A 15,240-nucleotide genomic window follows, 5' to 3' on the forward strand; every position below is an offset into this window, starting at 1 on the left:
ATGAGCCAAAAATGTGGGGGAAATAAATCTGTGGTTGTCTATCACAGTAATAATGCGCACGTGGAGTGTTTCTCAGTTTTATTGTTTATATTGGATTTGTGTTGCTTTTTATGGAAGAGACTGTATCTCAGCCAGGCTTGCATTGCCAAATATGCTTCGAAAGGACTTGTGTGGTCATTATCTGTGGATATTTAGATATTTTATTTCATTTTTAAATGTTTCATTTAATTTAATTTGAGTTAAAATTTCAGTTTTTTGAAAAGTTAATTTTCTCTTTCATCTCCATATCACTTGTTTCAAAGTCTCTTAGGCATTTTCAACAAACCCTTCTTTACGTTTGATGGTCATCTGCACAGAATATAGCCATAAAACATTTTTATTGTGTGTCTAACATAATTATAAAGCTTTTATCAAAATGAAATGTTGTGTAAGCATATTATGATTAAGTTAATCTTATAACAGATATAAGAATTGATAATGAAGATTAACCTTTAAAGGTTACCAACAGTTGTTATTATTATTATTATTATTATTATTATTATTATTATTATTATTATTATTATATTTTTTTAAACATTGCACTTCCCTCTTTGTGACTGGGGGAAGCACTGAGTTTACACCATTATCCGGTAGCTAGAATGGTTAACCATAGGAACTGCACGTATATTTGCCGGCTCTTATTAAATCGTTGAAAATTCAAGTGAAGGTCATGGTGCCACATGAACTTTGGTCTCATTTTGTCTTTGAGTACTTCCACTTGATCACTCAAATTTGGGTCACATCTGATTAATAGCATGCTACTCTATTAAAGTCACACATTTTTTTATAGGTTTTTATTTAATGAAAAATGTGCCTAATTAAATGAAATATAAGGCCCAGTGTGCATAATATCCATCCTAAATTCTATGTGAATTTAGTACTATTTAGGGCAGACAGGCTGGATAGTTGACACATTTGGACGCAGGGAAAGTGTCCATCTGAATGGGCCGTTGAGTCATTGGCTCACTTGATTCGTTTAAAAACTGATTCATTTAAGAAATGAAACCCCGTGTTACTATGCACTGTTGTATAAAGTTAATAGCACATTAATTTTCTGCTCGCGCATGTAGGTCTACTGATATTCAGAAAAGTACATTGCTTGTGCAGTGAATATAAAAACATAAAAAAAAAATCATATATGGGTATTTTTTCTTTAATTGTTTGAATTATAAGGTTATTTTACCTGTATTCTAATAGGCCTCATCGTGCAGTGAATGCTTTTGGACTCTCAAGACGTCTTATTGTTTGGTTTTTCAAGGTCAATGTCAGCTCTCCTATCATCTCTCAATCCCTCACAGTTACAAATACAGCACAAACACATGTCAGGAGAATGTTTTCAAATTCCAATGAAGGAAAAATCATAAGTTTTTTTGTTGTCTCCTTTTTAAAGAAATTCAAAAGTTGCGCTTGAACCATTTTGAGCATAAAAATGATTAAAACGTGCTTGCGCTTGTCACATAATGGAGTTCTGATTGGCCAGCAGTTATTCATGAATTAACTTAAATTAATAATTGTAACATTTCATTTGCATGATAACTTTTATATAATACACATTATTAATCCAAAGGTGATGGTAAGGGGGATTGTGGTTTTACTGAAGGGATGCTTTTTGTCATTATTTTCCAGCAGAGGGATGCCATCCCCCCATATCCCCCCTCAGTTCAAGCCCTGCTCATCAGTAAATCAGTGGAAAATGCTTAGAAATTATGATTCTAAGTTATGCGTTTGGAAATGGAAGTTTAGCTTAAAAGAGACTGAAAACTATTTGAAGTGTGTTAAAGCTGTTTGCACTGATTTATTTTGTTCATTTGTGCAGTGGCTCAGGAGATCAGTCTTCGAATCTGTAAAAACTCGAAAAACTTAGTCTCAACAAGCTGAAAAAGTTATTTTGAGGTAATGTAGGCATAAAATTGATATCGGAAAAAGTATCGTTCAGGAACCAATATCGATATCAAATGTTTTTGAATGATAGCGAGCTCTACGCACAACAGACGTCTTTGACATAATGTCAGTGCTGTACTCTTGCCAGGTATAATAATGCCCTTGTTATTAGCCATTATTGCTTTTGTAGATTTGACAGCAGTTCAGTTAAAATCATGCAGTCTTCAGCCCTCAGTGGATCTCATGGATCTTAACGGATGTCATCCAGTGTTTCAGATAAATCACCTGCTCTTAATAGGGAATTATATTGAACACTATAAGAAGTCAATGGTTTATGGTAGGATCAGAAAGAGATCAGATAGGGCCACCAACTGTTCTCTCAAGAGGAGAGACAGTGCAGATAAAGATGGCTCAGAAAGCAATCCACTTTTACAGGATAAGCCCATACCTGAAGGGAATAACAAGATCAACGAAAAAAAAACATATGGAGCAATAAGCAAGGAGACTAAAATAGAACTGTTGTTGAAATGACAAGTCCTTGACAAGACATTTGTCTGACAATGGCCTAATTTCCCGAAACATCATTAGACTGCATGGAAGAAGACATTTCCCCTTTCATAATAATGTGAGACCAGTCAGACTAAGGATGCTCGATATCGGCTGATTCCAATGATGTTCAGATAATATTGTGCATCTCTAAATCAGACCATAGAACTTTTGCTAAGGCATGCATCACAGTTAACATTGTTCATGATTTTCAAATCACAGATGATAAAAAAAAAGAATAAAAATTCCCATACACTCCCTATGTACTATATGTCTCAAAGTTTAACGTTTGAGTGATCAGATTGCTGTCCTTCTCGCATCCTGGAGGGTGTTTACACTTGGTATATTCATGATTCAGTAGACATCTGATCAGTAAAGATGCACGAAATGATGAAATCTAAGTACCCTAGCAATTTCTTAACAAGATTTCTTAACAAACATATTGATGGTTATTTATTTTCTTTGGTCATATACACGATTTATTCATTTATTTTACCATGGTAATTAAGTGAGAGGGTGACAGCTGCTTCATGGCCAACTTAAAAGTTCTGCTCATCTGTCATAGGGAGCAAAAATATGAAAATCCTATATAAATTTGGGAGATCCTGGAAATGTGTCTTACCAATGCCATTGCAACCAGAGGACACTAGGAAGGGTCTTGCAACCTGCAAGGACTCGCTAACAATTCTCTGGCAACCACACATTAAGGCAGGCAGAATTGCCTAGGAAAGCACCACTCACATTGTCTTCAGTGATCTAGTTTCTCGTTTCAGTGTGTATTTGTTCATTATGCATATCAAGATTTCGAAGTGGCTAATGAATGGAAGATGTTTTGTTATTTTCATTATCATCTATGTACTAGAGACAACCCTTGTCGGCCTCCACTTGCAGCATACTGAAAAACAATTTGTTCACAGTCACGTGGTTTGTGTTAAACAAAACAATTATTTTTCTGTCGGCAAAGCTTTGCATACTGCCGGCCAAGTCAGTGATGAAACTTGTGTGTCTGTCTTCCAGAGCTGCGGTGTAGCTACGGGCTGCAATGGAGGATGGGAGGCCTGTGTGGGCGCCCCACCCAACTGACGGGTTCCAGTTGGGCATGATAGTGGATATCGGTGCGGATGCCCTCACCATAGAACCTCTCAATCAGAGAGGAAAGGTAAGACGTCAGTTTTACTGCCCTTGAAATGCATCCTGTTAGCATTTACCCAGTGATCAAGCAGGTGGCACCCATTGATTTAATTCACATTATTGTGCCTCATACGAAGGAAACCTTAGCTTAGTTGCCAAGCACCTTTGATGTTCTGTTCCTCCACTGAGACCAGACTACCTCAGGAGATCATGTGATCAGTGTTTCTGCTGACGTGTTGAGTTTTTCCCACCACACGCTTGATTAACTTCATGATGTGTATAAAAGGCCTTCGGGTATCTGAGCAATAGGTAAAATGTGAGAACGTGTATGTGGAATAGTGCTGTGCCATGTAAGGGTGTCACTTGCAGGGGATTTGAATAAGTAATGAGCTCTGCCTGCGGCAGGTGTGCAGGTCACGTTACACTCAGTGTAGGTTCATTAGACTAAAAAAGCCACCTGTGTTTCAGCTGCTTACCAGTCCCTTAGAGACTGTAGCACTGGGTGTATGATATCTGAAAATAAAAAACGTGACAAAAGCGACTTATGAAGACATTCTCACAAAGGAAAATTTAATAAATGTAATAAATGGGGTCGTGCAATATTGACGAAAAATAGATCTTTATATTTTCTGGAATTTTATTTATAAGAATAATTATACAATATTTTGCTGAGTGTGTTGTTGTGCTGACATCTTAAGGACTACAGTTACATTAAATGCATAAATAATGTTTAGCTATTTGAAATAATAATAATAAAAATAAAAAAAAATAATGAAAAGATACTTTAAATGTGAAATTAAAACCGCCAGTAGGTCATTCAACAGCCACATTTTGCGACACATGGCAGTGGTAAACCGTTTGACGGGAAATAAAAGAGCATGGCTTCAACAACGCCGTCGTCTGTTTGCACATACACCATGACAAATAATTAACTGCACTTATACTTATTTAACTGCATTAAACTTTGCCATTAATATGCAATTAATTGATCTATGTACGAAAACGTTAAAATGAAAGGAATATTCTAAAAACCTCTCATGTAAACACCTTAATCGTAATATTGTCTTATTCAGAATAAGGTTAATAATCAGATTACTGCTGTCCATGTAAATGTAGTCACTGTTAATAAGTGAGTCATTACGATTGAACCAAATCATTTAAACGGTTGCTTCATTCAGGAAGGAAACATGTTATGTTGTTTAGAGACACAAAACAGTGCTGTGGTTCTGTTTGTAAGTATTTTTGATGGTGAAATTGATCAAAAACAGACAATATGGGGTCTAAAATCTTTGTATGACATTGACTATATAAAATTATATGTTCTTGATGTGATGTCCATTTTTTTTTATGCATCTAATCTATTAATTTATTTAAAAATGCAATTCATACTGTACATTCAATGACTCAATAAAAATATGCTTCAGTTATGATCAGCATGTTTTTGGTTTTCTGAATCAAGGGGTTCCTGAAATAACATCTTATAAGTAATATTAACTTAATTTTGTATAATTTTATAATTCTTATAAAAAACTTACTCATTAAAGATTGCATTGAAGGAGAAGTTAACCTGTTAACCCCCCCCCCCCCCCCATTATGGGACTCACAGCTGAAAGTGCTCTACCTAATTTATAATTGTAACAATTTCCTACTTCAGTGTGTTACAAACATCATTTCGGTGTCTTTGAAAAGAAGACCCTTTGGGCTTTACTTTTTATCAACCAGATTTGATAATGCTCAAAAATATTAAAAGTTATATACCCTGAAGTGCCTTGAATAGTTTTTTTTTTTTTTTTTTTTTTTTTACCACACTTAAATATTTTTTTATTTGATATAAAAATACATGAAATGAGTCCTGGAGCAATCTAGAAAAGTAACGGGTTGAAAGTCACATGTCTCATGAGTTTCTATTTCAAATCTGAATAAGATCCTGAAAAATGTGGCTCCTGCTAATTTTTTTAGGAGACTGTCTACACCCCCCACCCCCCAAATAAAAGAAAATATATTTCCCAATAGTATTGAAGGCTTCTACAAATTATTTAGTCAGTAAACTTTGCCACTGCATAGTTTTTTTCAGTTATAAAACACTAGACAGAAACTTAGACATCATATAAGTGATTTATCTGAGCACTAGAAAAATACAATAAGAACAATTTGAGTAAGAAAAAAAAAAAAAGATTTAACTTTGTTTGTCAATTACAGAAAATTCTGAGATTGCTAGAAATGTAGCATTTACAATGAATTACAATGCAAATAAGTGCTGATGTGTTGATGGCCACTTATACAGATGGTAATAACACAAATGTGCCGAAGTAAATAATCCACTCTCTTTATTCATATAGACGCGTTCACTTTGATAGCTGTGATCATGCAGTAATAGTGAGCTGATTTGGGCTGATTTGCATTCACATTCAACATAAAACAGACTCTCACATTTATAAAAACTGTTGAAAATAAAAGAAACAAAGAAAAAGGCGATGGCTATAAGTTCCGCCTCCATCAGCTGACAGGTGCGTCAGAGCGCATCACAAGCCCTCAGGAGGGAGCGCCAAAATTCAAATATACTATCTTTCATACACTTTTTTTTTTTTTTTTTCGGTGGATCGCCTCATTCTGTTTGTGACACTGTACGCTGCAAAACCATGCCGTTTTTTACTATCAAGATGCAGTTTCCGACCGTGAGGTATTCCATAACGGACACAAACAGTTATGTCGCTGAAGAACTGAAATGTAAACAAAGGAATTATGATCCATATTACAAGGTTATTGCTTCGTTGGACTAAACGTGCTTCATGAGATGTCGTTCATTAGACCCTTACCTTTCTAACTAAACAGGGATTTACAGCTGTGGATGTTTATGACTCGTTATTACGACGGATCTGGTATGTACAGCGTTTCCATTGTTCATGTTTTTATGTGTACTGCTTACACAAATATAGCAAATACAGTCTTTATAAGCTTTCCATTGAAAAACAGCGATCTGTCGTTGATGCTTGAGGCTTAGATTTTTATAACGATATATAGTTTGTCAAGATTAAATTTGTCCCGTTTAATTTAATCTATTCATAAATAGAGATGTTCCGATACCCTTTTTCTCTTCCCGATACCGATTCCGATACCTGGGCTCAGGGTATCGGCCGATACCGAGTACTGATCCGATACCTGGGTGTGTATCTGTATATACAGCTGTATATACTACTAGCCCTGTGTAAATTGCTAGAATTCTTTTTATGGTGTGCTTCAGACAGATCCCTCAATAAAACATGAACAAATACATGGTGAACTACTGTATTTATTACAGTATTTTTATTATCTAACATGAATTTGACAGTATTATTTATTTTCATATGCAAAAAAGAACTTGCATATGCATATGCAGCCAAAAATCTAACACCGCAAACTAAAAAAGGTATTTAAGTTTTACAATATAACTGTATAAAAAAACTGCAACAAATAAGTCTAGGAATATAAAAAAAAGATCTATTAATCAGATAATCTCTTTACAACAAAACAAGTAAAAAACAAGCAACCATCTAGGCATAATTATTATTATTATAGAGACGTATTATTATTACTGTAGGCTACAACAGTAGCTTTATATATTGTCAATTTACTCATGTAAACCAAACATTTATTTTAATGGGCTGCCATGAAGATCTTTGAGTGTCTGTGTTTATGATATGACAGTATTCTCAAATGAAACGGTAAATTCTCATGAAGTGACGGTTTATGCGTTCGTGTCCTCATGACACACAGCAGAGACTACAAAACAGCGAGCTCTCGCGCATCTGTGCCAGTCACCCACAGAGATGTAGATTTTGCGGGAGTAATATTTAAATAGTATTTTGCAGTTTAATATTCACAGACACTAGTATATATTCGGCTACTGTCTGGAGCCCTGCGCTTTGACTTACACGGAAGCGACTGAACGCAGTTGCCGGTACTGAATATACTCGAGAGTCTGTAACTACCGGTACTACAGAGACATACTGCTAACCACTGATCTATAATATAGTAGCGGCTTCACTGTCTTTTGGCAGTTTAGAATGTGATGAGTGATCCAGTCATATATAGATAAGGGCTGCTAACGCGTTTTCATTTCTTCTTCGCTGCTCTAAACAGTACGGTGTACATTTTAGGACATCCTCAGACCTCAGTCATCAAATGAAAAGGCGTCATGCCTCAGACTAAAAGGCTTCAGTCATCGGACAAAACGGCATCGCGTCTCTGACTGAAAAGCTTCAGGTCTCAGGAAAAACGACGTCAGGTGTCAGGTCTCATACAATTAACGTTAGGCATCAGACGAAACAGACTCAGAAAAAAAGTCATCAGACGAAACGGACTCAGACAAAAAGTCATCAAACGAAAAGGACTCAGGTGGAGAATCGCGTTGCCCCGCCCCATGTGACGTCACACGCACGCCGTTCACAGGAAGTAGTAATGGTTGATTGATGGCAAAAGGAGGTAAGCAGCGTCTGATATTTTATATTTTATTCAAATGTTACACTAATTAAGTTATATAGGGAAGAGAACATGCTTTTCGAGAGTATTGTGTGCACGTTTAAGAAGTTAGTTAGCCATATTGCAACTAGCCAGCTTTTATTTTGGCCAAGTAGTAAAATTACCCTTACGAAAAAAAACATGATTTTACTATCAAAAACCACAAATAAATAAATAAATAAATAAATAAAACACATGGTCGATATAGTTAAATCATGGTATCCACAGATTAACCATGGTTTTGCTACTCACCATAGTTTAACCATGGTGTTTGTAGTAAAACTGTGGTTATACAAATGGTACGTTAATCATTACACTAAAAAAACAATGTTACTACACTTTTACTATAATAAAACCACAATGCATTAAATATAGAAAAACTGTTGTTTCATCTCATAAATAATTATAACAATTATACGTATAAAACTTATACTTATTTAACTTCATAATGGTTTATAAGTCTTATATCGTGACATTATTTATTTAAAATATATACAGTATCTTACTATCTTATTGATATTACAATAAATATTGTTAAAATCAAAAGTGCCATATTACACATTCATCTAATCAGATATTTGATATGTTGGTTGTTTAAGGAAAAATAATATTTTTATTTTCATTATTATTGTTGTAATTATGTATAGTGGTATTTGCCTGCTTTGAGTAAAGTAACAAAACAACAATGCCAAGATATGAGACTTGTATTATATCTAAGGGAAACATTCTATTGTAAGTTAAGTGGATGCATTATATTCATTGCGTATTATAAATCATAATCTTAAATGCTATAACCACAAATAAGTAAACATTATAACACATTAAAACTGTTGTTATGATTACTCATGAGATGATATGACATATTACAAAGTTTTTTTTCTAATACATTATGCATTCATCATAATGCCATAAGAATTCTCTTATAATTTGTTTTAAATACGGGCTTCATAGGAAGTGTTACCGTTAAGTTTAATCGATAATGTACTTCTTCACTGATGTTATACAATATCCTTATACAAATGGAAAAAAAATGTTTACAGCATCTAATGCTTTTATCTTGGAGTGAAACACAACTAAGAAGATGAATAAAATCAAGTGAGCCACAGAGATGGCATCGTCCAAGAGCACAGGCATGTATTTTTCTTTTTTCTGCATTGGTAAGAAAACTATTAACTCAAAGAAAGTATATGTAAACATTTAAACATCATATACTAATAATGAACAAGAGTGCAGATTAAGTAACAAATATATAAATGAAAACCACCCAAGATCAGTAAACAATCTTTAACTATTACTGTATTCATTTTATATTAAGGGAGTTCATCCAGAGGCAGCGAGTGAACTTTGTGTCCTGAAACCAGAATCAGTTGGGAAGAATGGAACCAAGTCTACCCAATTAAAAGGCTTACACAGGTAATTCACAACTCTGTTTGTGTGTGTGTGTGTGCGCACAGCTATAGCTTAATGTCTTCACGACTCATCATTTGTGTTCATTTCTTTAGGTCACTTCCAGATGCTGATGTCTTGGCTTCTGGTGCAAAACTACGTCAGATTAATCCCAAGCCTTTGCTGCCGCAAATACTTGAGGGCATGTCAAAAGTAGAGTTGTACCTCTTGGCAGTCCACTTTCATTCCAGTGTCCCCGTATAGCTGCAGGTGTTCCTGATCTTAATTTCCCCCCACTACCTGTGCTTGGTTTTCAGTTTGGCTGTAATTTTAAATTTGGCCAGACGGACGAGTGCATGATCCATCTGAAACATTCGTTTGGACTAGTGGAGGTAAAAAGCACCTCTGCTGAAAACATTGCTCAGGTTCCATTTATGAAAATTCAAAGAGGACTAGCCAAACTTAAAGAGACCCATAAGTACTACTGGCAGGTACAAGGTCAGACTGCAGTGACTGGTCTACACTGGTGTGACTTTGTGACTGACACACAATCAGATTTCATAATACAGATGATCTGGCGAGATGATGCCTTCATAACATCAATGAAAGTACTGTTATAACGTTTATCTGGATGTGTATCTTTCAGTGGTATGAATGGACAGATTCTGTTCATATTATAGTATGAACCTAAGATTTATTTTTACATTCATAGTAAATATATACTTTATGTAGTTGAGTAGTATGTAGCATATTTTGTAGTAGATCTTTGATAACATATTAGATACATCACAAATTATAACAATAAATATATTGTACTTGCTATTAATTAGATAAATGTACATACCAAGGTGAATACTTTTTGTATGAAATCTTCTGTAATGTATATGATATGCATATTCTTTTACTACTTGCGTATATTTACATTTGATACATTGTGTGATATAACAAAGAAGATTTTTTTCATGAGTTATTATAAAAATACTTTTCATTGTCAACTATTTCATTGTGTCTGTGAAATTATTTTCAGGGACATTTTATTTAAATAATTTCATTATACAAAATATACAATTTTACATTACAATAAAAAAAGGAAAAACACATTTAATGGTGGTAGGTATGCATTGCAACTAACTGAAAAGGTAAAAAAATGTAATAAATAAAAAACTACTATCAAATGTTAACACTGTAACACTACTATTGTAATAATATAGATTCACTGCTCAAGAAACATTGGTCCCTGATAATAAACCATAAAACAGCAATTATGCCAGATCTGATTAATTCTTCCTGACAAGGTGAGTGGCACAACAGAATCCCAGATGTGTATTTCCTTGACCCTTCGAATCACTCTTTCCACCAGAAGTCTGAGGCGTGCAGTGGTCCTGTGTTTTTTCACAGTCCTGTTTGCTGAACTGCTTGGCACATTTGAAAGGTGGAATGATCCGTCTAGCACCAATACTGGAGAGCATATATTCAATAGTGAACCCCTTGTCTGCCATAACCACATCTCCACTGCACCACACAGAGCTACCCCAACCAGACCTTTGAATGTGGTAGTGCACTTATAACTTCAGAGTGGAGTTTCAGTGATGTAGGGCTTTCACAGCAGATTTCTGTACAGTCCAGGATGACATGCAGGTTTTGATTGAACGAACAGTAATTCTCTGGCATGGAGGAGCTTATTTGTTGCCTGGAAATCTAAATGGGTAGTGAATCCAGGTAATCGTCCTGCTCAGCATAGCCACGCTTACCCAGAAAATGTCAGCGATAACTTGATTGACTGAAACAAACAAATATATATTTAATTATAAGACAGAACCATTGTATTTACAAAATCATTTAATTCAACAACTGGTGTTAGACTCATACAGGTATGTTATAATTAGACCAAGATTTCAATCTAATAACTTGAAAGAATTTGCTTTACCAAGACGTAAAGTGACCATGGTTTTATTATAGTAAAAGTGTAGTAACATGTTTTTTTAGTGTAATGATTAACGTACCATTTGTATACCCACAGTTTTACCACAAACACCATGGTTAAACTATGGTGAGTAGCAAAACCATGGTTAATCTGTGGATACCATGATTTAATTTTGTGTGTGTGTGGTTTTTTTTATATATAGTAAAATCATGTTTTTTTCGTAAGGGTAATTTTACTACTTGGCCAAAATAAAAGCTGGCTAGTTGCAATATGGCTAACTAACTTTTTAAACGTGCACACAAGACTCTCGAAAAGCATGTTCTCTTTCCTATATAACTTAATTAGTGTAACATTTGAATAAAACTGTTAAAATATAAAATATCAGACGCTGCTTACCTCCTTTTGCCATCAATCAACCATTACTACTTCCTGTGAACGGCGTGCGTGTGACGTCACATGGGGCGGGGCAACGCGATTCTCCACCTGAGTCCTTTTCGTTTGATGACTTTTTGTCTGAGTCCGTTTCGTCTGATGACTTTTTTTCTGAGTCTGTTTCGTCTGATGCCTAACGTTAATTGTATGAGACCTGACACCTGACGTCGTTTTTCCTGAGACCTGAAGCTTTTCAGTCAGAGACGCGATGCCGTTTTGTCCGATGACTGAAGCCTTTTAGTCTGAGGCATGACGCCTTTTCATTTGATGACTGAGATCTGAGGATGTCCTAAAATGTACACCGTAAAACAGGGGTTGCTTGTGGCAACACAGCACAACTTCCTGTGTTTTCAATGCATTTTGAGCAGCGAAGAAGAACCGTGCAGCGGTTAGGCAAAGCTTGCGGTCATAACTAGGTCTTTTTTAAGAAAATGGTATCGGATCGGTATATGGGTTCATGTACTCGCCGATGCCGATGCCAGAATTTGTTGTGGTATCGGAGATATTTCCGATACTAGTATCGGAATCGGAACAACTCTATTCATAAACACTGACATGTGCGGGTCGAGGGGCGTTGAGGATGTCTGCGTCGGGGTGCTGGCTAACAGGTAAAAAAAAAGTAAAGAAAGACTTGATTTTGACGGCTGACGGCTGTAAATCTGACGGCTTGACGGCTGTAGGTCTTGAATCCATGGCAGCTTTTATTGGCTAAGGCCTGCCCATAAGGGCGTTTGACCAACATGTCAAACAGCCAATCACTGTTTGTTTCATTTCAGCGTCACATTTCGGGGGCGTGGAAATGACGCTACAATTGGTGGTGATGTTACAAAGGGATTTCATTATAATATTATCACCCCTTAATCTGTAAGTTTCCTCCAATGGTGCCATTATTGTGTTTTAAACAGCAACAACGGTGTACCATCTCTAATGCCGTTGCGAAAGTTTGAGCATATTAACTGTTCTGCCTTCGTCTGCACAGGCGAGCACAGAACACTAATAAGATCTAAAATAAACATGCAATTTATTTACATTTACATTTATTAATTTAGCAGACGCTTTTATCCAAAGCGACTTATAGATGAAGACGGTGGAAGCAATCAAAAACAACAAAAAGAGCAATGATATATAAGTGCTACAACAAGTCTCAGTTAGGTTAACACAGTACAAGTAGCGTGGGATTTTAAATAATATAATAAATAAAAAGAAAACAGATAGAATAAAAAAAATATATTTCCCAGAAGTTTACCGTCATAGACATAACCGACTGTTTTTGTAACTCGTGTGTTTTTAACGTAAACTAATCTGTGAGAGAGAATTTGATTTAGTACTCAAATGCTGTGACAGCTGCTTTCTGTCCATCTGCTTCGAATTTGTGTTCTCAGAAAACCTTATATCAGAAGTTTAAACTCATTTGGTTTAAAACGTATGATTTTAGCATGATAAACATGGTAATCAAAACCATAACAGATGTTTTTAGCAGGTCCCAGCTGCAATGGCACCACTCTATTCTGGTAAATGGGCGGGGAGCAGCAGCTCATTTGCATTTAAAGAGACAGGCCCTTTTCTATTTCCACTCAAATTAATCATTTTCAAAATTATATAATAAATGATCTGTGGAGTATTTTGAGCTGGAATTTCACTGATACATCCGGGGGACACTAGAGACTTAAATTACTATTTATTACTTAAATGACTATTAAATGACTTTAAATATTTCACATACTTTTGAGAATCCAGTATAAGCGCTTATCGTCACAGTTGTAACATGAAGGCTTTTTTCTTTCGTGAGTGGGTTTGGTGTCACTGCATCTTTGTTTCCAGGCAGAATGTTCAAGAACACAACACACACTTCTCCCGGAAATCCTGTATAATTCAACCAGTTCAATGACGTCTTCAAAACTCCTGAAGTGTTTCCACTTTTGTGTACCATATGCATCATATGTTCAGCCAGAAGTCCATTGGAGAGACTAGTGCACAGGGGATGGAAAGTTGTTGTGATGAAAGATTACAGGGACACGTGATTTAAAAAACAAAAGGAAAGATGTGAACACTGATAAATCATTCATAGTAAACAATGCAATATTCCATAAAAAATAAGAATAGTCCATTTTGATTTGATGCTGTTAATATAAAAAAAAATAAGTCATGTGGTGTAGTGGTGTAGCTAGACACATGCACAGAAATTATATCATAGATAGGACGTCTGCAAATCCTTATGACTATTTGTCAAGTCACCAATTTAGTCAAGTGAAGTCAATAATATATTAATATATATTATATATTAATATAATATATTATTATATAAGTTATATAATAATAACTGTATAAATAATATATCAGAAAAATATCAGTTTTCTCTTTGACCTTTCAAGTTTTAAAATGTCGTGTAGTTTTAAAATGTCTCCTCAAAAACTTATGAAAAATAAATAATAGATTAATTATTGTATACTTTATAAATTATAATATTTGTTATTTATTTATTATTATTATTATTATTATTCTTTTTTTTACCCTATATTTCATAACTTATTTAATATATTTTAGATCTATATGAAAGCAACATGAATAATACAAAGAGTAAATTTCTAAGAACTGTAAGAAGCTATGGATTGTTTGGATCAGTGACTCTCTTATTTGTCCGTGGCACGTTAGCTTTTTTTAAACAAAGATTTTTTTTTTTTTTGAGATTTTAAAAAAGGTTGTGTGTGTTTTTTAGAGGTTGATGATAACCATGACATTGACACATATGATAACTGTCCTAATGTAAATGGCTTGTATAAAAGTGAGGCAGTGGAATAATGTAAAGCAGGGATGAGATGAATTTTCTGAGAAAGGTCGGCCTGTCTCATCTCGCTGGTGTGATGGGCAGTTCTTGAATGTCTTATAATGTGTCATGTAATGGATTTCGCAGCTTATGTTCTTACCTTTCACATTAACGTTACTTTACTGTTTCTTCTCTGCATTATGGCCACCATTAGACACGATCAATCATGGCTGACCTAGCACCGCTCTTCATTGTCATTTGAGCAGTCGTATTGTATGAAGACCTTGAGTGTTTATAGCTTTACACTTCACTGAAAGTAACCAGACAGAGTCGGAAATGAGAGGACAAACTGCTGCCATCATTTCCTTTTTTTTTTTTTTTTTTTTGTCCCATTAATCTTCTGCGTGGTCGTAAATGGTGTGTGCTTTTAATAATATGGATAGATAGTGAAATAGGTTAATGTAGGCAGTTGTTGTTAGGCCAGGTTTTTCATTTGGCCGGAGGTCATAGAGTTGACAATGCTCATTTGACTTCTTTGCAGACATTCCTGGCACCCATCAGTCAAGTCTTTCCTGCTGAGGACGATGTGAACAAACATGTTGAAGACAATTGTAAGTATATTTCTACCTGTATCATCTTA

The 15,240-nt window shown here is 35.1% G+C and overlaps 1 protein-coding gene and 1 long non-coding RNA gene across 3 annotated transcripts in view; one reads left to right on the forward strand and one right to left on the reverse strand.

The window, feature by feature from the left end:
- The window catches only part of LOC127933267 (unconventional myosin-VI-like), an 82,887-nt gene that overhangs the window by 28,154 nt on the left and 39,493 nt on the right, over window positions 1-15,240 (forward strand). For both annotated transcript variants that reach the window (XR_008147477.1, XM_052530114.1), the window contains exons 2-3: window positions 3,484-3,625; window positions 15,142-15,211. Coding sequence is in view for 1 of the 2 variants with exons in the window: in XM_052530114.1 (XP_052386074.1) it covers window positions 3,509-3,625; window positions 15,142-15,211 (187 nt within the window). In the remaining variant the exon portion in view is untranslated. The remainder of the gene's footprint in view (window positions 1-3,483; window positions 3,626-15,141; window positions 15,212-15,240) is intronic.
- On the reverse strand, window positions 10,479-12,151 carry LOC127933268 (uncharacterized). The gene is made up of 2 exons (XR_008147478.1): window positions 11,801-12,151; window positions 10,479-11,260 (listed from the first exon to the last, which is right to left on the reverse strand). It is a non-coding gene; the product is annotated as an uncharacterized LOC127933268 (long non-coding RNA).

The sequence above is a fragment of the Carassius gibelio genome, chromosome A17, assembly GCF_023724105.1.
Source record: "Carassius gibelio isolate Cgi1373 ecotype wild population from Czech Republic chromosome A17, carGib1.2-hapl.c, whole genome shotgun sequence".
Lineage (NCBI taxonomy): Eukaryota > Metazoa > Chordata > Actinopteri > Cypriniformes > Cyprinidae > Carassius > Carassius gibelio.